The 27710-nt window shown below is 38.3% G+C and overlaps 1 protein-coding gene across 1 annotated transcript; it reads right to left on the bottom strand.

Moving 5' to 3' along the window:
* Positions 1-253: 253 nt before the first annotated feature.
* Positions 254-27710, bottom strand: LOC120608143 (uncharacterized). The gene is given in 4 exon segments (XM_039869901.1): positions 254-425; positions 25867-25973; positions 26257-26537; positions 27629-27710. Coding segments are annotated over 4 exon segments (642 nt in total).

The raw sequence follows: 27710 nt of genomic DNA, 5'->3' as shown, positions 1-27710 counted from the left end.
GCCAATGTAAGGAATAGCAACACACTTTGCAAGTTTTGTCTATACCTACATAAATACAAATATAAGTCATACACATTACTTAATATTGCAAAATGTTCCTCAGCATTTGTATGCAACTACTGTGAATATTGCCCTGATAGATGAGTAGCTCGGGACTCATGAAATGGAATACAAAAAGAAGCAGATGACTAAGTCGTTATTTAGGAATCCATTGCATTCCTGTAATCTGAGGATATGGATTTGACAAGTTAGCTCATTCGTCTCTTCTTCTCTTAAACATTCTACTAGTAAGATCCTCTCGGACTCCTAAGTGATATTGTTCTCCAACATCAGAAACAGCACAGCCACAGAGCTTCTCAACAACAGTCAAGGCCATGGGACAAGGCATATGAAGCCGTGTTTCTTTCCCTAGGGCCTGAAAAGTGCTAGACAAGAGAGCAGATGTTTAGGGTTATGGGTCATGCTGAACCGGCACTTTGCACCAGACCCAAGTGACTGGCGCTGCTGTGTGTTCTTTAATAAATTTGTTTTTCCAAATTTGTGACACATGGTGTACTCTAAAGCACAGTGCCAACGGCAGAGCCTCCTTCTGCCCAAGTCTGAGGGAGGTACTATTAAGTACCTGCTAAGGGGCAGGCCCTGTTGTAGGTGCTGGGAATAGAGAAAATGAGACAGTGAGTGCCCTTTTCCTTGAAGAACTTGTAGAACCTGCCTTGTGTTAAAGCCAGTTTAATCCATGTCCACGTTTTCCACCCATTTATGAGATGCTGGAGAGAAGGACCATCTTCTCTTGTTATCCTTGTCTCCCAAGGGTTGCTAGCTCAGTGGCTCGCATGTGGTAGTGCCCAGTTAATAGTTGATTTAGATGGTTACAAAACACCAGCTGTCTAAGACTCCTTAGGGTTAGACCGTCTGTCACAACATTCCCTTCCTAACAGGGAGTTCTCTTTCCTTAAAATGATACTACTTTATTTGCAAATTTAATTGTGCACTCCCTTTAGAAAATGTGAGATCTTATTTCTTTATATAGTCTAATAGTCTCTTGTTGGGGATAATTGGGAGCAAGACAAGGAGGGAGGAGAGGTAGAGAATAAAAATGAACTGGGAGTGGGAATCAAAAAAGGAGATGAGAATGACAGAAAAGGAGCAGAAAGTTTTGCAATGATGCCTCAGGGAAGTTTAAGGAAGATGAGGGGTGATAAACTCAGGCCTTAAAACTGTACTTCAGGGACCTCTGTGAGGAAGAAGGGACTATTCGTGGCAGGAGGTAAGGGTAATGCTGGGAGTTATCAATTAAAAAGGCATTGAACATTTTGATAGAAGCCCATAAAGAGAGAGAAGAACATCTCTAGGTGAGTGTACTATCAGTAACACAAAAAACAAATCTGAAAGTTTGTGCAAAGGGAATCCTGAAAAGTTTATAGGGAGCAAAAGGAGTTAAAAATTATCAAGAATAATTATAAACATTTATTGAACATTTACTATATGCCAGTACAATGATTAATGCTTCATGTATATTAACTTATTTAATCTACACAATAACCATATGAGATAGGTATTATTATCATTTTATACATGAAGAAACTGAAGCACAGGGAGGTTAATTAACTTAAGCAAGGTTACTCAGCCAGGAAGTGGTGGAGGTGGGATTCGAACTTAGATACTCTGGCTCCATGGCCCATTCTTTTAACCTCAAAGTTGCTATATTTATTATTACGAATATAATGTATAAAAATATCTTTGTTATTTTCCTATGGCTAGATGTTATTATTTTCTTAATGAACATAAAAATATGAGATCTTTTAATAGTTCTTGCCTCAATGCAGTTTTTATTCTCTAATGCTTTAAGCGTCTCAAGTGAAAATTTTACCATGTGAGTCTTTACTAACACACCACTTTGAATGGGGAAAGGGGTACTACACTCTGTATTATTATTTTTTTGTATTATTTTTTTAAACCAAAGTTCCAAGCGGTTTCAAATCTTAAATTTGAAAAATCTTTGTATACTAGATATAAAAATTTACCCTGAATTACTATAGATCTTAAAATTCATTATATAAAGAAATGAAAAAGGATATCTAGCCTAAATATTCTCTGGAAAGGTGTGGTAGAGATAGCTAGCCGCCCATCAAATTCCCTCTCCCCAACCATTACTATATAGCTGTAGATGGGGAGCAACTGCCCAGCTAGAGACATTTCCCAGTCTGCCTTGCAGCTAGGTATGCCCATGTGACTAGTTCTCACGAGTAGAATGAGCCATGGCTTTAATGTAATGTCACTGGCTGGGTACAGATGATTACAATGCCCCATAGGATGACAGAGCAACAGACTGAAAGGGCCCCTGAATGTCTAGATGGAGGACAGCCCCTCTAAAAAACTTGAATTCTTTCCCAGGAATAAAAATCTATTGTATTAAGCCATTATTTGTTTAAATCTGTTATAGTAGTTTCTTCTATGCTAAGCAATACAATATAATTTTCTTTTTTCACTAATGCATTGTGATATTTACAGCTTTCTATGGGAGAAGCAGCATGACTTAGAGACAAGAGGGCTTCAGTATCAGCCAGGTCTGTGTTTGAATCTCAGCTCTTCCATTACTAGCTATATAACCTTTGGCAAGCTGTATACAATTTAGTCATCATTAATATGGGGATGTACTGTTGGAGCCTCGCCCATATCCTCTTACCCTTACCACTACTTTGTAGCACACCGATCAGATTTCCATGCCAGCAACTGCATTTCTCTGGCCTCTGAAGCTAAGTGGCTTACTGTATGTATGGCCAGCTGGAAGTGGGCTCCGTACCTCTTAACCTTAAGCAATAATTGGGAGTTGCAGTGGTATACTGCACATGGTTTGTACCAACTTATGAGAACCTCAAGTGCACATCTCTTCCCAACTATAAGTTCAGTGATGTCACATTGGTAGCTTAAAATTGGTCATGATGGTTGCCTTTTCCCAGGATGTCTTTGTCCACTACGGTGAAATGACCAATGACTTAGGCTGAAAGGCTGTGTGGCGGAAACCAAGAAGAGAGTGTTCACCCTCCACAAGTCTTTGCTGGTACAGACCAAACGCTGGGACCTGGAGAAGATTCATCGTAAGTTAATCAAGAGCATCTTCAAGTTTGGTCACGGCTGCTTCCAGACTGTGGAGGAGAAGAAAGCATTATGGGACCACTTAAGAAAGACTGAATTGCAAAGGAAGGAGTAACTTAATGTCAGGAACATTGGCAAAGGTGGGAGTATTTATACCACTAGAATTAGTAAGTTTCCAAACCTCTCTCAGAGCTGTTTGTAAAACACTGACTAACATAGCAACTCTCTGACCTGTTGGGTAATCTAACTCAACACTGTCTTCTACAATGGTTTCTAGATTATCTTTCCAGCAGGGCTAAGCTCCAGTTACTCACAGTGGTATCAACTTGGAAATACAACCTTTATTAGCTGCCTTCCCTGTTTCACTTCTCCACTTCCCTGCAAGTGTTTCCTTTATTTTCCAGATCAACTATTGGCATTGGACCTGTCACCAGGTCTTCTTCTAGGGGAACTCAAACTACGACAGAAACTGGCAATAAAATAAAGTTGAAATTATGTAAAGTACATAGCACTAAGTAGGTGACCTACAAATATTAGCTCATCTCTGTGCTGAAATATATATGGCTAAAACAAACTTGCAGAGTTATTTATTATAGATTAATTAACCATAATAGGAATTGAAATTGTGCATTTAAAACTCAGTTCTCCTAAATATACAAATCACATCCAATGACTTTTTAAAACTTTCATTATTTTAAATAGTTTTATCATAATAAATAAAAACTGTACATATGAAGACTTAAAGTAAATCTCAAACATATCCAAAGATACAAAGTTCTCTTTATTTATTTGCTGGTAGCTATAGGCTTCTAATAAATTTAAGGTCTCTCATCCATTTATTGATTTTGATTTTGCATTAGCAACTGTCAGTTTTATTTCGTTTTTTACTTTAGATACTTGCGTTAGCCTCATATTTTATGTCACCTCTGAACAGTGATATATGCCAGGATCCCAGTGTTCTAATAATAAATGGCAATTTCGGAGCCATTGGAAAGCTCTTTCAGAAGCTCAACATTGTGAAGTTGCTTATGAAGTTATAACTTCTCTGGATATTTTTCTTGAAAAATAGTTCTTTGTGATGTCTTTATGGTGAAATTAGAAATAACATTGCTTACCTCATTGTATTTCAATAGCAAATGAGGTCTTGTCAAACACCAGGACTGAGGATGTTTTAGAAAAGCCAAATAATCATTTTCTGAAGAAAAGGCAGCACGATTTAGTAGGAAAAACACCAAACTGAGAGTCAGGAGGCCCACGTTGGCACTTCTACAGTCTATGTCATATTAGATGAATCATTTAGTCACTTCCCCTTCCTGGGTCTTTGTGTCTTTATTTTCAAAGGAAGGATCTTGAACTAGATGATATTTAACATCTATTTCAGCTTTAACATTTATTTCAGCTTTAACATTTTATGAAAGTCTGATACTTATGGACAAAGGCCCAAATTCAAATTATGTAGCTATTATTTTCTGGTCTTGTCATAACATCTCCAGGGCTATCACGCAGTGGGAACAGACTTCAGGTCATATTTCCTTGCTATTGTCTTTGTCGTGTTGCTTACTATGTGAAAATGAGAAAGTACTACTTTTATCTAGGGATGAAAAAGATAAGAGGTAACAGTATTTTTTCCTTAAGATTTTAACATTAGAAGAGATAATTAATTTTTGATTGTGCTTTACTTGCTGATATTTAAAAGTGTGTTTAACTTACTATTAATCAGATATGCAAATTAAAACAGTGAGATTTATTTATTTTCTATCAGATTAAGAACATTTTAAAGGTGGATAACCCAGTGTGGCTGAGGACAAGAAGAAAGTCACCATTGGCAGAATTTAATCTGTACCTGTGTTAGTTGAGGTCCTCCCAGAAAGCAGAGCCTGAGACGGGAACAGGAGTGGGGGAGTGCAAAGGGGAAAGGGAAAGTCAATTCAGGGCAGCCTTTTCCAGCTGGTCACCACTTTTGTGGGCAGTCAGGTTGTACCTCTCTTGGACCTTCTGAGGAGTTACATAGACTGTGCCTCACAATTGCCCACCTGAAGAATGAGACGGGGAGGGAACATTTACCCACCAGCTCCTGTCCTCATTGCTTTTTAACAATTCAAGGTTTATGCATGTGTAAAAGCTGATCAGGGTCCCATAGGCTTCCCTTATGAGAAACCCTGGGGGAGAAATGAGAGATAATGATATGAGACTGAAGCTCCAGTGAGGGCCTGCCAGGCTGTAGACAGCTGCACAAAGCTGCAGCAATAGTGAGAGTAAAAAGCAGACCAAAATGTGAGGTGGGCACCAGAGGCGTCCAATGCAGTACATAGCTAGAGGGCAACGTGCAATATCTTTCAAAAATTAAAATAAACCTTTGCTTTGAAGCAGCTTTTCTACTCTGCAGAGAACCATTTCTATTTTGCAGAGAATCAAGAATGTTCTTTAGAGCAGTGTTTGTATTTATGAAAGAGTAACAATAAACCAAATGCCAATTAATAGCAGTTAGATTAAAATTTTATGCTACCTAAATGAATATTCATTCAGTAATGAAGAGAGTGGAAAAGCTTGCTCTAGCTACCTATTTATTGTATTGACAAAGAAAGGTGTCTAAGATGTAGTGAAGTGGAAAAAGCAAGTGGCTTTTCCACTTCACTACATCTTAGACACCTATATAATATTATATATTATATATTACATAATTCCATTTTTATATATTATATAATTATATATAATATATAATATATAATATTACATATTACATATTATATATTATATAATTCCATTTTTATAAAGTCTATACATGCATTTTATTTTATTTTATATTATATAATGCTAACATGATATAAATTTTTATGTTTCAGATACATGTAAGATGCACTTCCACTTTTTACTCCTATGTTGTTTGTACATCTTAAAACATATTTCTTTTTTAAAATAATAAATTACAAATGAGAAATCTTTTAAAGTAATACATAAAATATAAAATAAATCTTTCAAAAACATGCATCTTTTTATCAATGATTTTGTTTTGGCTAAGTTTTAGTTAGACTCATATAATTTAACTAACTTTTGAAAATAAAAGTTTCTATAACAAGTCCACCAATTTATGAACATTATGAAGTTTACATTTTGGCTGGGGTAAGAATATTACAGTAAATGCTAGAATGTCAGATTCTCTTTTGGAGACAAAATATTTTATAACATCTTATTTACTTATTGTCCCCAAACTTCAGTGGCAAAACTTTTAGTTATGAAGCCTTCGAACTTCCGTCTGAAATCACAACAGTGAAGAGAATGATCCTAGCACTATGCTCAATGTATGCTGTGGACAATACACATCGTATGCTTTTCAGTACACTGAATAATTAATAAAGTGTTTTTGCTAAGTTAAAAAAAAGAAAACTAAAAATAAAATTCACGAGGTAGGGGAAACAATCTTGATTTTGGGACTTAGTTTAGTGCCACTCTGTATTTCCTAAGAGGAACGCCTATCACTGACTTCCATCTCAAATTCAATTACAAAGAAAAATAATTTCTAAGATGAAAAAGTTTAAGTGTCATTGTAGCAACCGCTTTAACACAGGAAATCTCTTCAGAGAGCCCTCTCCTTCACACATATTTATTGGCAGTTGCAGGATACATCTGTTGCTACAGATGATTTAGTGGGTAAAGAATCTGCTGGGCCACGTGGTAGGAGAATATGGCCATATGTGGAGGCTTAAACAGAAGCATTTACTCTCTTCAGATTTGTAGACCCCAAAGCAAGTTGTTCCCTGTCCCGACTCAAGAGAGGCCAAGCCTAACTTATAGTGGCTGTTCTTTGAGAGGTGCTCAGAATGGCGGGACAATCACAAGACTGTCTTCTTCATTACTAAATAGATCAGTGTAAACTGGGTGAGCATTATTGGTATAACTCATTAGTATATACAAAAACATTGGAATGCCAACACATTTTAAGGTAAGAAAACATTGGACTAGGTAGAGAGTGAGACCATGGAAATAAATTTTTTCATCTTATTTTCAATCACCTTTGATATCTCAGAGGGTTTCAAAATTTTGTTTTAAAGACTTATCTCCTTTAGAAATCGGATATTGACAAAATGAGTTAAACAAAATCAAGAAAGATTTAGGTTTTTTTATTTTTCAAATATTAAAATGTTCAGAACTGAAAATTATATAGAAATATCATTGGACATCAAAACCTTCTGAAATATAAGAACATTTCTAAGTGAATTTTGAAATTGCCATCTTTTCCTAAAAGCAGTTCTTTATCTTCTTGAAACAGATGACTGTATTGGTCCTTAATTCTGCACTGAGGGCTGAGGAGACCCAGAACATTTGCATTTTCTATTCTTCTACTGCCTTGCAGGCTTGTTGGCTGGGACTGGTGTCCTTCACTGCAGTTTCAGCTCCAGGCCCAGCTCTGCCTATTCATGTGACAGTTACTGATCATCATCTGGTCTGGCAGAAGAGAAAGGGCAGCTCTCAGACAGTCTGGCCTGTCACATACTGGAGCTGTCAGTCTCTTAAGAGGCTGAGCATATGTTTAGAGTGGCTTCTTCTAAATCAGCTGATTTTTGGCCCCTTCAGTTGTATCTCCTCCATTTTCCTTAGATGCTATTTTTAATTTTATTTGAAGGGAAGCATCTCAGCATCTGTCATAACTTTTCATATTAATCTAATCAAGAATAATAATAATGTCAGCTCAGCTAACTGCCAAGAGGCTGCCCTTGATGGGAGGATGACATAAAATTATAATCAGTTGTGCTCGCTGTGAAAAGCTGCACTTTTCCTTACCCAGAGAACTTATTGTTGGATGCTCTGCCTCTCTTGCCGCGTACACCCAGGAGCCTGGGGCTGCTCTATGAGCTTACTCCTGTCTTAATCCTTTTTAGTGACATTTAGTATTTGATATTCCTATTATTTTTGCTTGCTCTATACTTTGCCAAAAAAGAGTTGATTATATTTAAGGGGAGAAGGATACTAGATAATCCAGAGAAATATATATATATACACACACATGCGCGCACACACATACATATATATAAATTATTGGTGGAAAGACTAAAATTAGGGACAAACTCATTCATGAGAATGAGTAATTTTGGATTCAATTCAACCAACATTCAACCAGCAGGGCCCTGTGTTTTTGCACAGTGTCACCTCATTTAATTCTCCCATAATTCTGCTTCCAGACAAACAGTTCTTCCCATCTTATAGACTTGGAAATGGAGCCTTAGGGAGATTTTTTTTTTTTTAAAATCTTATCCCAAATTACTTAGCTGGCAAAATGGCAAGATTGGCTGCTAACTCTAAATTTGGTATTCTTCCCACTATAAATCACTGCTTCCAGGAAGAATAAATGTATTCTTTGTATAACAATGAGACATTGCTTAATCACTCAACAAATATTCATCAAGTGCCTATCAGGTACCATGTTTTTGAAGATTTTTTGAGTAGCGATATTGTAGTAATTACTCACAGTCCTCAACTAGTACTATTTTGAGCAGTAGCACAAAATTCACAAGTAATTCACAAGGGTTAGAAGTTTAGTTAGTGGCAAAAGTAACAGAATTTCTTTGAATGATGCTGAGTAACTCAAACAGGGCCAGTACCTGCCATGTCACCTCATTAGCATTATGCTCTAACTCACTGAAGTACCAGGCCTACACCAGAGAGTGAGACACTAGAATTTCATAACAGATTCTTAAGCATTTCACTAGAATTATCGAACATGAATGGTAGGCATTCAGAATACTCAAATACTGATATAATACTTTCAGTTTTGTATTTTCTCAGTTTTGCAAACTGGGTACTTCACAATCATCTTCTTAGTAAGTCTGTTTCGAAGTTCAGCTCTTTCTTCTTCTTTTGCTTCTAAAGAAATTCACATGGATAAGGAAGAAAAAAAAATCTAACAAAGGTGCCAAGAAAACACTTTGCTTTATAAAAGCCTCATAACTGAAGGAATGCTAATCAAACTTTCTTCCTAAATTAAGGTTTGGGCAAATCCAATATGGAAAGCTCCAGCTGCAAAGGATATAATCCCAGAAATTTGCAAACCCAGGCATACCTTGTTTTATTGCTCTTCGCATTACTGTGCATCGCAGTAAATGTGCTGTTTTTTACAAATTGGAGGCAAGACCCTTCACCAGCAAAAAGATTATTACTTACTTTATTGCAATACTTGCTTTATTTTGGTGCTCAGGAACTAAGCTATAATAACTCTGAGGTATGCCTATAAGAGAAAAGATGCCATGTGGAACTGATGGCAAGTCTCTGTGGAAAAATTCTACTACAAAGAGCTACAAGTGTTAATTCCTGGTTCCCACAAAACCCAACCTATGATCAGGGTAAATGAGATGCTTCTGACATTGCCACATGAAAAGGATGCAATATAGAAAGAGATAGAAATACAAACTTCATGGGAAGAATGTGTCAGGTATATCTATATGATGTTTCTGTATTTAATGAAAGGAAAGTATACCCACAAACAAGCAATTATTACTTCTCCTGTGACAAAGGCTCTGCAGAGTATTGTCAAGATCACTGTTTGTAATCTTTCTAAAGTCATGTAAGACTCAACACTCAAGCACCAGTACCAAAGCCTGGTGGTCCTTGGTTTCACTGACGAAGACCATCATGGAACCAAAGAATCACAAGTGCTGGGAATGGAAAGGATTTTGAGGTCTTTATTCTCACTGAGCTGAGGCTTTCATTCATACTGGAGAGGCTTCAAATGCCTGATGGTCATTGCCCACCTTCCTTTGGACTTTGGCATGGGATCTAATGAGAAATCTGGTGGGGTCTTCTAGGAAAGATTTCTTTCCTACAAAAAAACTCATGATGAAGTAATTCCCTCTTCTCTCTTTTGATCTGAGGTACTCTTGACACCTGGAACTATAGCAGCCATTTGCAACCATCAAGAGAGACATCATGCTAAAGATGACAGCACAGTAAGACAAAAGGATCTGCGTCCTTGATTATATGAGCTGTTGAATCAATCTATAAAATAACTCTGAGCCCAGAATTTTGATTTTGACATAATATGTCTCTGTTTTTAAAGTCATTTTTACTTAGGTATTCTGATTTGTAACCCAAAGCACCCTGATTAGAGATGCTAATCCAATAGTTTTGTTTCACAGATAAAGAAACAGAGACTCTGAGTGAGAAACTTGTTCAATACCCACAGTGATTAAGTGACAGAGCTACAACTCAAATGCTGATATCCTGATTCTTAGACTAAAGCACTTTCTGCCAGTCCTCAGAGAACATTCTAGCTGCAATCAAAGGAAATAAGAGCAGTAAGAGGCCTGGTAGGCCATGAAGGGAAGCACTCTCAGGCACTCAGGGAGAAGAGAGCTTCTGCTAGTAAGTACAGACCAACAGTACAGGATTCCAGCCAATTGCCAGTGACTCTCCTGCCTTGTTCCTGACCTCTTAGCCCACTCTTATGTCCTCAGAAAGCCAATTAAAAATAAGCATTGACCATGTCACTGTCCTAGAAACATAAAAATAACATTACTGTTAATCACCTAGGATCTGACATTTACTTTACAGATTTGAGAAATCTATCATCTTAAGACACAGAACTCATCTTTCATTGTATGAGCTTAAAAGACCAGATACTTATTTTCCTAGCCTCCCTTGCAGCTAGAATTTGGGTACATGACTGAAGAACCTCTGTGATGGCTAATTTGATGTGTCAGTTTACTGGGCCACATGGTGCCCAGATATTTGGTTAAGCAATATTCTAGGCATGTCTATGACAGTGTGTCTGTGAGGGTGTTCTGGAGGAGATTAACATTCGAATCAGTAGGCTGGGCAAAGCAGATGGCTTTCCTTAATGTGGTAGGCCTCATCTAATCCATGGAAGGCCTGAATAGAACACAAAGACAGAGTAATTTATTCTTTCTGCCTGACCTTCCTCAAGCTAGGACATTGATCTTCTCCTGCCTTCAGACTCAGAGTGAAACTATACCATCAGCTCTCCTGGATCTCCAGGCTTGCCAGCTGAAGATGCTGGGACTTCTCAGCCTCCATAAACACGTGAGCCAATTCCTTACAATCAAATTCCTTACAATAAATTGTATCTCTTATCATCTAATTCCTTATAATAAATTATCCTATTGGTTCTGCTTCTCTGAAGAATCCAGACTAATATATCCACCAAAAAAACACTTTCCCAGATTTTGAACATGAAGGCAATGTGGCAAAGGATCTGGAGAGAGGGATTTGTGAAGAGGGGAGGGAATAGAGAAAGTTGATTAGACACTCCTAGTTGAGATTTGACCTCAAATCACATGAAACAATTCCATAATTTTAGTAAAAGACAAAGGGTATGGGACTTTAATCTCTTGATGCCAAGGCACTGGACATTATAAACTCACTAGTCAATCATTAACTCTTGACAGACTAGAAGTTACATGAGGAGAGAAACTTTCACTGGCCTGTGCACCTCTGTATACCCAATACCTACCTCAGCACCTAGAACCTAGTATCTGCTCATAATTTTTGTTGAATGAATAAAGACTTCTTCATATAGGAGCACATCAGCCATTTCTTACAAATAAGATTGTTTTGCTTTGAGATCTTTGTACTTACCAAATCAAACCTTGCTAAATATAGGAACTTTGAGGAAAACTCAGGCTAACAGAAGCATAATAATAAGCTAAGAAGTTTGGATTTAGACTTAACTTGAGTCTTGCCTTTTACTGGGAGAAGTCACAACATTGAATATTTCTCTAACAATGAAGAATCTAATGATTGGTGCCTTGGCTGGGAGGTGATATCCTGAAACCACACACACTCTTATACCTCATGCCAAGATGAGCTGGGATTTAGGGCAACCTCTAATCTAACGCTCTCAGAAATGGCCCAACTAGCATTCCGGTCTTGCCTATGACATTTTGCTGTTACTGTTAAAGGGTGAAAGGAGCATCAAGGGAGGGAGCAGGTTCCCCCTTTACAATTTAGCTTGTCTTTCAATCTTTAATCTTTATTTTCTTGATATGTTTATTGTATTACAAGAGAGCTTTAGTTCAAAGGTAGCAGAAATCTAAAGTTAAATTTGTATAAACATTAAAAATGCAGCTCGTTTTGTCAGAGTTGTACTTCTTTAGGTCAGCATGTGGGTGTGTCAGTAAAAAAAAGGCAAGACACAAACAGACCCTCAACCATCCTTAATTGAAACAGAAACTTCTCTGGGCTGATTCTGGGTGTCCTAACAAGCTTTAGTGTATGACAGAAACAAGAGCTAATACTTATGGGTATATACTATGTGCTAGCCACTGTCTAAGCATTTTCCATGATTTAACTCCTCACTATCTCAGTGAGCATGTTACCATCATCATACCCATTTTACAGATGACAGAGAAGTAAGTAATTTGCCCAAGCTCACATAGCTAGGAAGGGAAGAACCAAGATTTGGACCCAAACATCTGACTCCAAAGTCTGTGCCCAGAATCACTACTCAAGTGAACACTAACCAGAAAACTCAGTGCCTCCTGCCACAGATAACATGGTACTCACTGCCAAAAGATGAACCAGGGCTAAGAATCAGTTAATAAACAAAGGGCTGAGGAACAGAGAACAAGTTTAAGGTCTTGAAAAAAGCCACAAAATCACCTCTGGTGTTATTTCTAATTATAAAAATAATATGCTCAGAGAAGAAATGTGGAAAATACTATAAGTATTTTAAAAATTAAAATCCCATGGAAATTTGAGCCCTGTATACCCCTCCACAGGTCAGATCCATTCATCTGACCATCTATCAATTATTTCATCTTCTTTTGCTAAGCGCTGTGCTTGGCTCTGTGAAGCAAGTACAATTCACATAAAGGAAATCAGCTTAGTTAGTTCATAACGGAAAACAAAGCATACTCAAGAAATGTTTTTATTATCTACAATTTGAGGCAAGCTGTAATTAAAAGTGATACAAATGGAGCATAGAGGATTTTAGGGCGGCAAAACTATACTGTACAATACTATATTATACATTTGTGAAAACCCACAGAATGTATAACACCAATCATGAACCATAATGTAAACTATGGACTTTGGGTGATAATGATATATCAATTGTAGGTTCGTCAATTGTAACAAAGGTACCACTCTCGTGTGGAATTTTGATAGTGGGCAAGGCTGTGCGTATTTGGAGGCAGGAAATATATGGGAATCTCTATACCTTCTGCTCAATTTTGCTGTGAACCCGAAACTGCTCTAAAAAATAATATTTAAAAACTACTCTAAAAATATTTAACACACAAAAAGTTTTTAAAATAGTTTTAAAAAGTTGATACAATGTTAAAATGACAACTAATGCTTTGTGAGAGTTTACTGTGTGCCACCCATAATTCTAAGAAACTACGTACATTAACTCATTCAATTCTCATCACAACAGAATGAGGTGAGATTATCTTTAAATCCTCCTTTTATAGATGAGGGAGCTTCAGTTCAGAGAAGCCAAGTAAATTACCCAAAGTCACAGCTAGTAAGTGGTGGAGCCCGCATTTGAATCAGGGCAATGAGCTCAGAAGCCACACTCTCAAGCACGATTGTCCTCTGCCTCTGAGCAGGTTTGGGACAGCTAAGGAGGAGGGATCACATCCAATAAAAGGCAGGGGAAGGGGGAAACTCGAGTGATATGAGAAGGGCAGAAGTGCATCTGAGGCAGATGAAAGATGAGCATAGACCTCATTTTTTCCCGTTCCTGAAGTATTTCTAGGCCTTGTAATACTATGTGGTTAAGTTTCCCCCAGGGCTGACTGCTAGATTTCTGGTCTTTGGGTAAAAGGCTCACACCAAGTGAAATGGTAACCCTTCCCAGAATGACAGTAACAGCTGATGCATGTCCAGCACTGCTAAACATTATAGATATATTGTATCTTCAGGCCAGAGTTGGAGATCTGTCTCCAGTTAGTCGTTTTGTTCTGTGCCTCCCTCTTCCTTCCTCTTATAGCCCTCTCTATCTCAAGTCCCTTCACAGTGACGGCTTGTCCTTGTCCCTCCAGGGCTGACCCAGGACACCTCTCTGCCAGCATTCCTCACACCCCTCCTCCTGGCACCTCTGTCCAGGTTGTGGTTTGGCCTTGGAGGTCCAGACTGGCCAGGGACAGCCTGAATTGAACCTCAGAGAATGAGAAAGTTCAGTGTTTGCCAGAGGCACAAATCATTCAACAGTAACTCTTACTAGTTAGCATTCCATCTCAGCAGTGTCCTCACTGTACATTTAGGACAGCAACACTGTGCTGTATGATACTATATTATACATTTGCCAAAACCCACAGAATGTATAACAGTAATCAGGAACTGTAATGTAAACTCTGGACTTTGGGCGATAACGATACAAGCCTTGATAGGCTTGCTTCCCTCACTCATCCTCCTTCAAGGGTCATTAGCAAAATTTCTGACAGAAATTTCTTTCTGTGGAATTCAGCGAGCATTCAGCTACTTCACACATTTGTTTAAAACTGTCCTATACTCTTTAATACATCTTTAAAACAAACTATACGCTTTAATACATTTTCAAAAATAATCTGTGGCAGCTTGATTCTAAAGATGGCTGCCATCAACTCCTTCCCTCCCCACCGGCACATGCCATTCTTCCATCAAGAGGTAGAATCTACTCCACCAGGCCCTTGCATCTAGGCTGGCCTATGACTGCTCTAAACAACAGAATGTGGTAAAAATGACATTTGTGTTAGCTCTGGACCCTTGCCTTGAAGGGACTGGCAGCTTTCCTTCCTATGTCTTGGATCCCTGAGTGCCATGAAAGAAATCCGGGTCAGTTCATTGGAGAAAGGCCATGTGGAGGAACAGAGACATCAGACATGTACATGAAGAAGCCCTGTTGATTGCCCAGCCCAGTGAAGCCTCAGATGACTCTCAATTGACTGCACGAGATCTCAAGCAAGAAGTGCTAAGTTCAGCCCATTCAATGCACAGAATCATGAGAGACAATAATAAATTACTGTTGTAAGTCATTTGGTTTTGGATTAGTTTGTTACATAGCAATAGATAATTAAATTACGATCATTTACTTTAACCCAGTAATTCTAGGAATCTAAAAAACAGTCTGAAATAAGGACCAAGATATTTACTATATCATTGATAAACACTATAAAAATGTAGAAAAAATACAGGACAATAATTAAGTTGTACATACAATCTATTATGTAGCCATTTAAATAATGCTTAAGAAATGTTTTAAATAAAATGTTTATAATATGTAAACAAAAATAAAAGACAAGTCCTTAAATTGTAAACATTCTAAAATATGGTATGATGATTGGAAATAAATTTGACAAAAATGTTAGCATTTTTAACTGAGTCTTAGGAATGAGATGATTGTTATTTTCTTCTTTATTCTTCTCTGAGTTTTTCCAAGTTTTCTACAGTGTGCATGTATTTTTATTTTTCTGATCATAAAAGTGATAAACACTTACCATCAGGAAAAAAACATTCAGACAACAGACAAGTTCATAAAGACAAAGTAATAGTCAACCTAAGCCCACCTTATAGAAACCACTGTGAACATTTTAGTGTTAACATTTTGGATTTTTTTTCCTTTGTAGATTTCCATGGATAAATGCTCATGTTAAAATAGGCCAGGATACTATATATGCTGTTTTGTATACTGATTTTTGTACCTGTTTTATAATCAGAAGAAAATAAACCTTAAAACATAAAATTGATGTAATTTTTCTCAGAACATCTCATTGCCTTCTATTTCTCCCTTTACACAGTTCACAGAGATGTGCAGGTATATGAAGACAATGTAACCACAGGAGTGTTTTTTGCCCCAAAATAACAGTGTAAGAACTGTGCCACTAAGCAGTAATTCATACATTAGGAAAGTTGATATTTAGCAACTTGGAGAAAAAGTCTTCTTGTTGCTGTATGTTCCCTTATGGTAGCCAGTCTGCCTTGGAGGACCTTGAACTTGACACCCACTGATAGCAAGTGAGGCTTGTAAAGAGGTTACAGGCAGGGCTACTGCCATTCCTCCTCCTCCTTAGGCTGGCTCTCTGACCTTGAGCAAATGACTTAACTTCTGTAAGCCTCCATTTCCTTATCTAAAAAACAAAGACAACTCTATTAATGACCTCAAAGGGATGCTCTACAGATTGAATTGGGCCGTCCATGTGATGTGTTAAGCACATTCGGTTAATGTCTAGGTAAAGGTGATATCATAATTCTTTCTTTCTAGAAAGTGTTACATTTTATTTGGCTTAAACCTCACCCAGACAATCAGCATTTAGTCCTTGCACATATTCTGCCCACATTATGTTAAAAGATTTTAATTTAGGAAAAAAACCAGGCAGCAGGCATTATACATTATATAGCATGTATATCATATAACATAATGTTCCACAGTCCGCTGGTATCCTGTGGTGGGCATTAACAAAGGCAGTTTGGAAATGGGAAGAAAATTCTACATTTAGGTTTTATATATTTTGTCAGGCATTAAACGTAATAACCACAATAGGAGGTGGAGGGAAGTAAAAGAAGGGCAACTGCAATTTTTGCATGCTTTCCACATGCCAAGCAGCATGCTGAGGGCAGGCATAGAACTGAATCTTCCCTACAAGTATTATTACCCCCATTTTACAAATGGGGAAGCTGAGGAAATTAAACAACTTGCCTAAGGACACACACCTGGTAAATGGGCGAAGCAGAATTTGAACCCAGTGTGTTTGATTCCAAACATTTGAGCTCAACCACAAGGATTATCTTCCCAACAAACTCCATGAGGTAGCATTACCTGGAGTGTTACCCAAGGTTATACCTAAGAGGGTTTCCATGCTGGAATTTACAAAATCTTTTCTGGAATAGTCACTCCCTCATACCCCACATATATCAATTACCTGTTCAGAAGCTGATTTCATGGCTGCACATTAAAATTACCTGCAGAGGATTTTAAATAGAAAAACCCTCCCTACCGAGATTATAATGTAAGTACATCTGAATGGCCCTGGGCTCAACTTAGCCTAACAGCCACCATGGAGAAGCACTGCCAGGAGCACCCACTGCTCCCAAATGGACTCTCAAGTGGTTTCCGCATCCCCTCAGCTCCCCAGTGATTCCTATTCCATCCAGCAGCACCCACAGCTTTTGTGCTAGGTTTGCTCTTCTCTTTCTCATTGGTTCTCTGTTCTGTCATCAATGACTTTAAGTCACTTTCCTGAATAACCACCCGCTTCCAAAGTTTTCAAGAAACCTTTGGTAAAAGCATGTTCTATTCTTTTGTTTCAGTGAGCTTGGGAAAGCACTCTTTCTGTGGTTTTAACAATAAAATGGGGTAAAAAAAAAAAAAAAGAAAAAGGATGATCAAAATCACTATTCATCATTCCTAGGAACCTACCCTCTCAGAAATTTTCAAGAAGAAAGAAAGGAAAATTCATCAGACCCCTCCTGCCCCCAAAATTACCTGGAAGGAATTTTGCTGGCTTCTTAGGAGTGTATTCTCCTGGATAGAGAGCCATTCTCTATCTTGAGAGGTAGCTGACCCTCAGGAGTTACAGCCTCTGTCTTTTAAATGTTACATTACATAGTCTGTGGAAGACTCTTACTACATGGATCTTATTGCACAAAGAGTGTTCAGTTCTTTAAAATCTCAGACTTTCTAACTGCCAGCAGGGAAAACCACACTGATGTCTTAACCAGTAAAACCATATTAAAATACGGCCCCAAACTAATGTACTTAGGTATTTTGCTTAAAATGATGTATCGTTGTTGTTTCTATTCACTACTTCCTTCTGCACGTTCTATATTCACATGTGGAATAAAATTCTGAAAATACTTCTTTTGACCTATTTAAGTCTTTATCTTCCCATTTCAGTTGTTTATCTCTACCTCAAATAGTTCACAGAGGCATCAGTCAATGTAAAACTTTTGCTACTTTTCACTGATAAACTCGCGGAAAGGAGCTTTTATTTGAGATGAATTCACTGTTCTCTCACTCCATCTCTGACAGTTTAACATCTATGTGGTCACAAGAAAAGCTTTAAATAGCTCAACCTTCAGCTCTGCCTCTGGTGGAAACCAGGAGTAAGAATGATGATCTCGTTTGAACAACCTGAAACTGATTCCAGCCTCTACGGAAGGTTTCTGTAGTTTTTTGCATCCCCCAAGGATCTGAGCCTTTAAGCCGAATGTAAGAACTGAAGCTGCAATATTGCTGGTACAGGTTCCCTTGAAAGGACTTTCAGCTTAATGTGTCTGCATCTCATTATTAATTTACTTTTTGCTGTAGCAGAGACCAAAAGAAAAATTTCCAAGGACCAAATATCAATGAGGCCGTACTGAGCAAAATGGACGCAGTTTACCCTGCTGGTTCCAGAAAGCAGTTCCAAACTAGCACAGAATTAAGAACAAATTGTTTCAGCAGCTCAAGCCTACTTCTTTTCCAAACTGGCCTTTAAAAATACATAGAAAAATAAGAGTTAAGCAATGCTTCAAAAAGTTACTAAATTAGGCAAAAGTATCTAAACTTGGATAGGCAGGTCACTTAGGGATAACTTACTGATAAGAAAAACAAAGTGAGAATTCTGAAATCCTTATTTATAAATTATATAACTTTTTATGTTATCTATTAAAAATCACTCATAAAATCATATATTTATTGTAATTATTACCATCTTCTGGAGAAGACACAATAAAACAAATAAGATGTAATCAGTTTTATATGACATGGAGTAAATCAAAATAAGAATCAGTGAACCAGGGGGTGGACCAGATTGTTGCGGTATTTAAGTATACTATTTAAAGCTCTCCATGAGTATCATATATCTATATGTGTGTGGATACACACACACAATTTCTTTTTTCTGGATTGATAATTATGAACAATGGTTATGTTTAGTTTTCACTTAAGTTTAAAGCTGTTCAATTGAGCCTTTTAACCATACACTATCGACAGTTTCTTTTTAATATAAAAAGTATTATCTGAGCAGTGAGAATATATCTTATTTTAATTTTTCCTATATTTTCATACTCTTTTAAAATTAAATATCATTACACATTTTATTATTGAAAAACTGGGGAAAGAAGAAAGCCATCACGTTAAAGTTAGAGCCGGTAGAAAAACATTATGCAAGATATTCTCTAAGAATCCCAACAGAGTTATGTCAATCAGTATATTTATTCCACTGCCCAATCATGACCAGTAGATTTTAGTTTGGTCAACATGTGTTCTATTTTTTTTTTTTTTTAAGTTCTAAAAGAGTTTCATGAAGTCTACTGTAGATTTTGAGTATAGCATGTTGTTCCTCAGAGCTATGGGTACTTTTGTGCTTCTTTGTTCCTCACAAAGTATTACTGTTTCATATTTTCCATTGTCCAACCCCCAAGAACCTTGACTGAAAAACCAACCATCTGTGCTAGGTTTCAATTCACCATTAGCACTCAGGGCAACCTCAGACCGTAGAATGTAAGAAGACAAATGAAGCAATGTTTGTAGAGTCCAGCGGTTGAACCTACTCCACGACAAGAAATGCCCCAATTGTCTTCCTAAGCAAAAATTGCCGTGATTCCCCATAAACAAGCAGTTGTCCGTTGACTGTTATAGACTTTAATACACAACCAACTTTTTGAGAGAGTTTATAACTGTGGACCAAAGACACAGTAGGGAAGGGAAATGGAAGATTTCCACATAGCAGGAGAATGGCTTGTATGCCATTCGGGATTCAAGCTAAAATTAGGGGACAGCACAATGGGCTTCATGTGGGAGTCTTTTCAAATAGAGACTGTATTTTTCTCTCATGGGCACTCTTGAATTCAGGATTGTGTAATATGTGGCAGTTACCAGCAGATATCCTGTAAAATGCTGGTCAAAGGAGATATTTTAGCTGATATAGAGCAAGAGGTACCAGTTTGACTGTGATAAGAACTAACCTCTGCTCCTGTCTCTACCCCATTTCCTGTCTTCCTTTCCTTTATCTTTTTTCTTTTTTCTCAACCTCCCCAGATAACCATTCTTTTAGAGAGTGTTCTAAACTGTTTATTTTAACCAGATCCCATCCTTGAGGCAAGATGGTGTCTCAAAAATCTGATGGAGTATGACAGAGAACAGGGCCCAGAACAGCCAGCCAGGAACACATGCCTCTCTGAACTGCACAGGATCCCACCCATGGCTGCTCCAAGGTCTGACCAGCCAGCCAGAGAGAACTGGATGTGCAGAGGCTTAAAGTGGATGGGGTGTTGTTGTGAATCTCAATAAAACCAAGCTGGGAAGAACAAACATGCCTGAGAAAAACCAAGATGGACATAAAGGGGCAGATAGAGAAGACAGACACAGGAGGGTATAGTCCGGAAGAAAAAACTTATAAGAATATTTCTTCCCTTCGTAAAATATGTGGAAATGAAGAAAGAACAAAAAGATCATTTTTAATAGAAAATTGTGCACTATATGCCATTTAAAAAATGTACCTTTTCCTAAATATCTGTGAAATATGTTTTGAGACACTGAATTTTTTTTTTCTGCAAATGAGTTTCTAGCTTGATCCCTGTCTCCTAAAATATTTACAAATTCTTTTAAAAATTTACCTAGTTAAAGACAAGCATATCATGATTGCTTTTGAACTACCCAGAGCTAGTACCCATAGTATGATCCCAGCTTACCATGAAATTAACATGAATGAGAAAGTTTACAATTAGTGTAGATTAGAGAATTTCTTCTTTCCTTCTGGTTGAGAGACATGCATTTTAACACCAAGTCCTTTTTCTAAATTTATTTTATTTTATTTTTAAGAATTAGAAATTCTAACGTAAAAATAGGAAAACTTCAAACTAAGTAGGCAAAGGAATGCACCTCTAGAGTGTATACCCAGAAGACTGGAGAGTTTTGACTTCCCTACTACTCTTTTCTCAAAAAAAAACTACTCTTTTCTCAAAAAACTGCTAGTCCTCAGTTTTCTCTTTAATAAAGCAGCACTTCTCTCTGAGTGTTGTAAGAGAGTTAAATGAATAAACAGAAGAATGATTTGCGCCTGGCACTCCGTAGTGTAGGCTATTACAAATGAATTCTTCCCATTAAGACTTCTCATTTCCTTTTCTTCCAGGATAACATTGTATTAGAACATAGCATTCAGACAGAAGTCCATGCAAGCATACAGCTTGATGAAGTTTCACAAACCACACATACCCATGAGACCCCACCCAGATTAAGGACATCCCCTAACTCCTCAAGAGCTCTCTCATGCTCCCTTTAGCCACAACTGTCCCACCTGCCAGCTGGCAGTAACATTATTCTAACAATATTAATTTACATTTTTTAAAATAAATGTTTATGTCTTTAATTGTGATAAAATATATATAACATAAAAATGGTTAAGATGGTACCTTTTAAATATACAATTCTATAACATTAAGTACATTCACATTATTGTGCTGCCGTCACCACCATCTACCTCCATCATCCCAAATTGAACTTCTATACCTATTTAACAATCTCTGCCTATATTCCCTTCCCTCTAAGCCCTGTCAATCACCATTATACTTTCTGCCTCTATGAATTTGACTTTCTAGGTACCTCATATAAATGGAATCATACAGTATTGTGCTAATTTTGCTTATTTTTGTTCTTTATAAAAATGGAACTGCACCAATATGTGTTTTTCTGGTATGGCTTTTTCCCCTCAACATCATGTCTGTAAGATTTATCACTCCTGCTGCAGACGGTTGTACATTATTTATTCTCATCATTACATAATATTTCTCTGTGTGAATGTACCTTAGTAAATTTAGTTTACTGGCAATAGACATTTCAGTAGTTTCCAGTTTGAGGTTTTTACATATAGAACCGCTATATCTTTTGGTGAACTGTATGCCTAAGAGTAAAATTGCTAGGTTATAGGGTATGCAACATGTTTAGCTTTAGTAGGCACCCCCATTACTTTTTTAGTAGAAGTCACCACAGAGAAGTGATCTGTTAGATTATGTGACTTATGTGATCCCTTTCATGAAGAGAAGCAATAAATATTTGAATATATATGATGCCACAGGCTCTGTTCAGGACAGTACTTCTCCTTCCAGGGCTTATCTGCCTACTCTACTTACCTCATCTTCCCTCACCAAATCTGTGATCCAGCTCCATTGAGTTTTCTGCACTTACCCCAAATCAGTTCTCTTACTCTCTCTTCTCCTTAGGCCGTCATGGTTTCCACATTGTTCACTCAAGGAACATCTTGATACCCCTACTCTCTTTCACCTGGTTTGATTGCTCCTTGTTATTCAGACCTTACCTCCTTTAAGAAGTTGTTCCAAAGCACACAGCATGCCTCCTCAGAGCACATTTTATGGTACCGTGAGCCTATTTTCCCAGTTGGGATATAAGATCTAAGGATGAGGCTCTGACAGTCCCCTCTTGCCCTGGTCTTAGCACTTACTACCTCTGCTTTTTCTTTTAAAAGTTGTCTGCAGATGTTGATTAAATGTACTTTGAATCTCCTTCCTGGGTTCACCACTGTTGTAAAACACAATGCTTAAAATATACACAGATCCAAACCACTTAGATTTGGCTTTAGCAGTCAGGTTCTATCCACTGTCCAATAGTTAATTGCACATAACACTGTCTTGCTGTTCTAGATGATATACGCTCTAGGAACTCACTAGTATTTAATAACTGCTTAATTCAAACAGAAGAAAAAAACTATTCAGTGAAACATTCCAAAGGACCAGAAAGCATTGGATTCTGAGTTGGTCTTTACTGTTAGAGAAAAAACAACACTCTGAGTCCATATAGTTTCAGTTACTGATAGGGAGAGTAATATGGACTGATGAAATAGAAATAAACCCAGCTAACAGTACCTTTCATATTTACAACAGCAACTTGGACCACTCAAGACTAAATCTAAGTAGATATAGCCATGGCCTAAATGGGGGAAAAAAAAAACAAAAACAAAACCCATGAGAGAACTTATTCAGTTCTTTCTGTCCTTCATTAAACATAAAATTATGTCATGTTCATGTTCAGAAGAGGTAGTTACTCACAGTGGCCCACCTGCTCAATGATAACCTAGGTCAAGGTACCATACTCGTGGGCCAAACACCACCTGTTTTTATACAGTTCGGAAACTAACAATGGCCTCTTATCTTTTTAAATGGTTGTAAAGAAAGCAAAACAATATTTTGTGACAAGTAAAAGTTACATGAAATTCAAATTTTAGTGCCACAATTAAAGTTATATTGGAATACAGCTCTGCTTATTCGTTTACCTTTCTTCTATGGCTGTTTTCACAACACGATGGCAGAGTAGATGTGACAGAGGCTGCATAGTTCAGAAAGCCTGAGACAGTAACCACCTGGTCCTTTACAGATGAGGCTTGCCGACCTCTGCCCTAAGGGACCCAAGCACATTTCAGCTTTCTTTTTTGCCGTCTTTGTTACATTGCTCCATCAATGTAGTATTTTATTACTATACACTAGGTCCCCAGCTCCAAAGTCAAGCTTTTCTGGAAAGTTTGCCAACTCTCACTTATACCAAAATATCACATTGACCAAAATATCACACAGCCAACCCTAGACACAAAGGAGTCTGGAAGACCTCCACCTCTCCCCACTTAGAAACGAATTTCAGAAGAAACGAATAAACAAAACTATAAACCAGAAAGTGCAGAATGAATATAATCTTTTTATAGGGAAAACTTAGTAAATGTAAATGTGTAACCTAGAACTCACAGAGGCAGTGATTGCCTTATCTATATAAAATCTCTATATAGAAAGATAACTTAAACTTTAAGAAGATAAACTGGAGTATATTTGCCCCATATTGTCAAGTTCCTATAAGGAAAAAAAAAAAAACACAAAAATGATTGATAAAGAAATTTAAAAATGTAAATGTTCTATAAGAGGTATTCAAGTTTTTGTTCTTAGAGATGCAACTTACAATGAAATAATCAAATTAACAAAAATTTACTTGCCCAGTGTGACAGTGTTGAAATGGAGACTCATGGTTGATGAGAATTTTTAGAGTGAAGTTCTATAGTATAACAAGACCAACTCACATCTCTGACTAGCAGCTCTATGTCTACCACTTTTACTTATAGAAATTCTCCTAGTACATGAAGATAAATATCAAAAAAAATCATAGTACTGTAACAGCATGTGACACTAAATATCCTTTGAGCGTCCACCAATAAGGAAATCAGTTAAATGAATTATGGAACAATAAAGTGCTATAATTTTGAAATGTCTCCATAACAGCTTAAAGAGTTACAAGATTTTTTTTTTTTTTTTTTTTTTACGCTTCGTTTGTATACAAAGCAAGCAGTCTGGCAGGGCACATGTTAGACCTTGCAGTAATTACCTCAGGATAGGACCGATGGTTGAAGGTGGGCCTTTTCTTTGTATACTTTGCTATTCTTTAAGTTTAAAGCACCAACTACTTCCATTGCTAGAACTTTAGTTGCAGAAGAACTAAAAAATCTAGGATTCAATAGGTTAGTGCATCCCCACTTCATGAAACTCAACATATAGCTGAGACACAGCTTGGGAAAGGCGGGAGACAAGGATCAACTACACAGATTATGCTGCAAGACACAGGCTCACGTGGAGAACTAGGAACATCTGCTGAGCAAGTTAAATATGGCAATCTTAAGATTTCCAAATGTAACCGATGTATTTTTTTCCCTTCCTAGGATTTTAGGACAGATAATGTAAAATTGTTAAGGCGTTGAATAAATGCAGTGTCATCTTTAACGTTCAGTTTCTCTTCTGCACCAAAATCTAACAAGTAATTTTTGCATTTATATCCACACTGGAGTACTTCCTTATATTTTATTCTGTGACCACAATTTAGAACTTAAACTAGAAGTCATTTGAGTAAACAGCATAATGGACAAACATTTATTTCAGCAGAGTGGTTGAGTGGCTTCTTTTTTTTGTAACCCTTGACAATAAGATTTGAGATTCAACATTCTGATTCAGACTTTCAAGGACATGAAGAGATTATTATCTAACATAAGAGACCCATAACACTGGTACTATAGTTAAAGAGTTTTATTAAAGATAGTAAAAAAGCTAATTAAACAGTCATTATGCAGTAAGTTCCTTAAATGACAAGGAGAGACTTAACCAAGGCCAAAGGCTCTCTCCACCAAGGATCAGTCTTGAGGGACATTCTCCATGTCTAGTGATCCCCAGGAGCTCATCTGACACTCACTCGTAGCTTAGGCCTTGGTGTCCTGTACCTACGGCTAGCCGGTGACAGGATGCTCCTTTGGACAGAGTGCACTCTCACTCCAGAGAGACCAGGAATGCTAAGTGGGAAGGAATTGACATTGCAAGGCCCAGGCCAACCTTGAACCATGTCCGGGCCTATGGTACAGAGAGGACAAGAGCAGGGAAATAGCTTGAAATGGTCCAAAACAGAGCCCTGTTCGACGCCGGTAATAGTTTAAGCCCCATTCCAAGGGCAGACACATACCAATTCCAGCTCCTCCTTGCTCACTCAAGTGTCCCCACAATGTGGTACTGAGCATGGCTGATGCTCATTCTAGGACAGAGTAATATTCGGACATGCAGACACATAAGGGCCCACTTACTCCAGTGAAAAGGTGGTGAGAATAGCACTAGAAGTCCCTCTGCCCACATCAAAGACAAGTGTCCTAGGAGGGGTTACTCTTATAACTCCATCCTTCTAACTGTGCTTGAGAAATAGAAACCAAATCTCATCTCCCTTTGAAGAACCCTTGGAGCTGTGAAGACCACACTACCGTCCTGAGATTGGATTGGCCCTGGGGAGACTCCAGGGATGCCTAACCAATGTACTATATACCTGAAACTAACAATAATAATAAAAAAAAGCAGCCACACTTTTCTATTGGAGATGTGCTTGCATGGTGCACCCTTATCTTGTGTTCATCATCCAGAACTATGATAGCCACAGGCCCACACTTATGGGCAAGGAGAAGGAAGGGGTAGGGAGAATCTCCTGGATCAGGGCTACTTCAGAACAATTTTGAGGAAACTGATGTTTCTTTTGGACAAAGATAGGGGATAAGGTCACAGCATGAGAAGATGTAGCATACTGCATCTGTGCTAGATTACACTATGCTACCTTCAATAACTTCTTTGGCTAAAAAAGAAGCAGGCCTGGATAATTGAACACTTAGTGCTTTCCTAATGCTCCCCCAGAAGAGAGAGAGAGAGAGAGAGAAAAAAGGTTCCACAACTTACCTTAAAGCACATGAAGTTGGCCTGATGGCGCTCACTGTTTAGGGCCAGGCAGGTTCCCTGACAGTAAAGAAACTTGAAAGCCTTATATGCAACAATATACTCACCCCAAGCAGCTCTGTAAAGTTTCACCTTGTGATCCTGCAGATGACAAAGCTTTTCTGCTGGACACTTAGCCTGGCCAGGCTCTATCTTCCAGTGACCCTAGTCTGGAGGCCCCAGGACCAGCTGCTCCACATCAGAGTTAAAAGGCTCCTGAATATTAGGCAGTGAAACAGTGGTGGCTGTATGAGGAGCAAGGACACAACAGCAGCATTATATCCCACTTGCCTTTGGACTGACGCCCTCATTCAGGCGCCAGCAACATCAGTGAACAGGCATCAGCTCCATCCAATACTTTAGTAAACAGCAGATCTCCAATAACGATCCTCTCTATGACTGATAGGAGGGAAAGATAATGGAGAAAGAACCCAGGAGAAATTTTTTGGTGTCTCTCTGATGGTCCACCAACTCTAGAACCAGCTCAGTGCTGTGGAGGCCCATACCGCATCAAGGAAATCCCCAGGAAGGGGGCCTGCTTTGGAATGGAGAAGTCGGCAACTGTATAGGAACTGGGAGCCTGTAGGGAAGCACAGAGGACACTCCAGGAAGCTATCACAAAATGTTCCATGGAGGAAGCTTATTCAAACACCACCACCCTTTTGGCTCCTTCTTCCCCACTCGCAGGATAGGGCTGAGACGTAGCAGGCCCAGCCCATGTACATCTACCCACAAGGCAAGTCCTTGACTCCACAGTAGTCAAGGTTGGACAGAGCTTCCTCTACTCCCCTCACCCACCACAAGGGCTGACCAACATCCCAGTCACAATGACCCAGGACAAGCCACTCACCCAGTCATGTTTCCTAACACACTGTAGTTGCTCAGCCTACCAGCTGCATACTCCACTCTAGAACACACTTTCAAAGACGTCAGTCACAAAGGTTAAGAATATCTCACTCTTCAGACCTGCTGAGCTAAGACCAGGAAAGAGATTCCTTTCCTGCTAGACCAGGCAGGAGGATTTCCTGCCCCGAACTACTTGCTCTACCCTCAAGAGGCTCAAACATCTGTGGTCATTTACATCCATCCCACTCACTTACCGGCCCACAAAATGCTAGCAGGCAGGTTCTGGAAGATTCCTTTCCTGGTAGGAACCAGAGCTTCGGCTATTTACTTCCAGATATGAGGGTAAAGCCACACTGCCTGGCAGAAAAGATCTCATTTACCTGGGAATGCAGAATCTGGGTGAGACAGTTCAGTGGCTGTACCCAGTTAAAATCCATGCACCAAAAATCCAGAGCCAAAAAGCAGGGGAACGAACCAAGAGCTGCCCCACCTCCTGCTGCCAGCCCCTCGTCGTGCCTGCTCTCAGATGCTTGGCTGCCCTCTTCAAGGCCTTTGTCTTTCTGCACAGGCAT

Source organism: Pteropus medius, unplaced genomic scaffold (assembly GCF_902729225.1).
Source record: "Pteropus medius unplaced genomic scaffold, Ma_sr-lr_union100, whole genome shotgun sequence".
NCBI lineage: Eukaryota > Metazoa > Chordata > Mammalia > Chiroptera > Pteropodidae > Pteropus > Pteropus medius.
The sequence above is the reverse complement of the archived record's forward strand: the minus strand, read 5'-3'. Positions and strand labels throughout refer to the sequence as shown.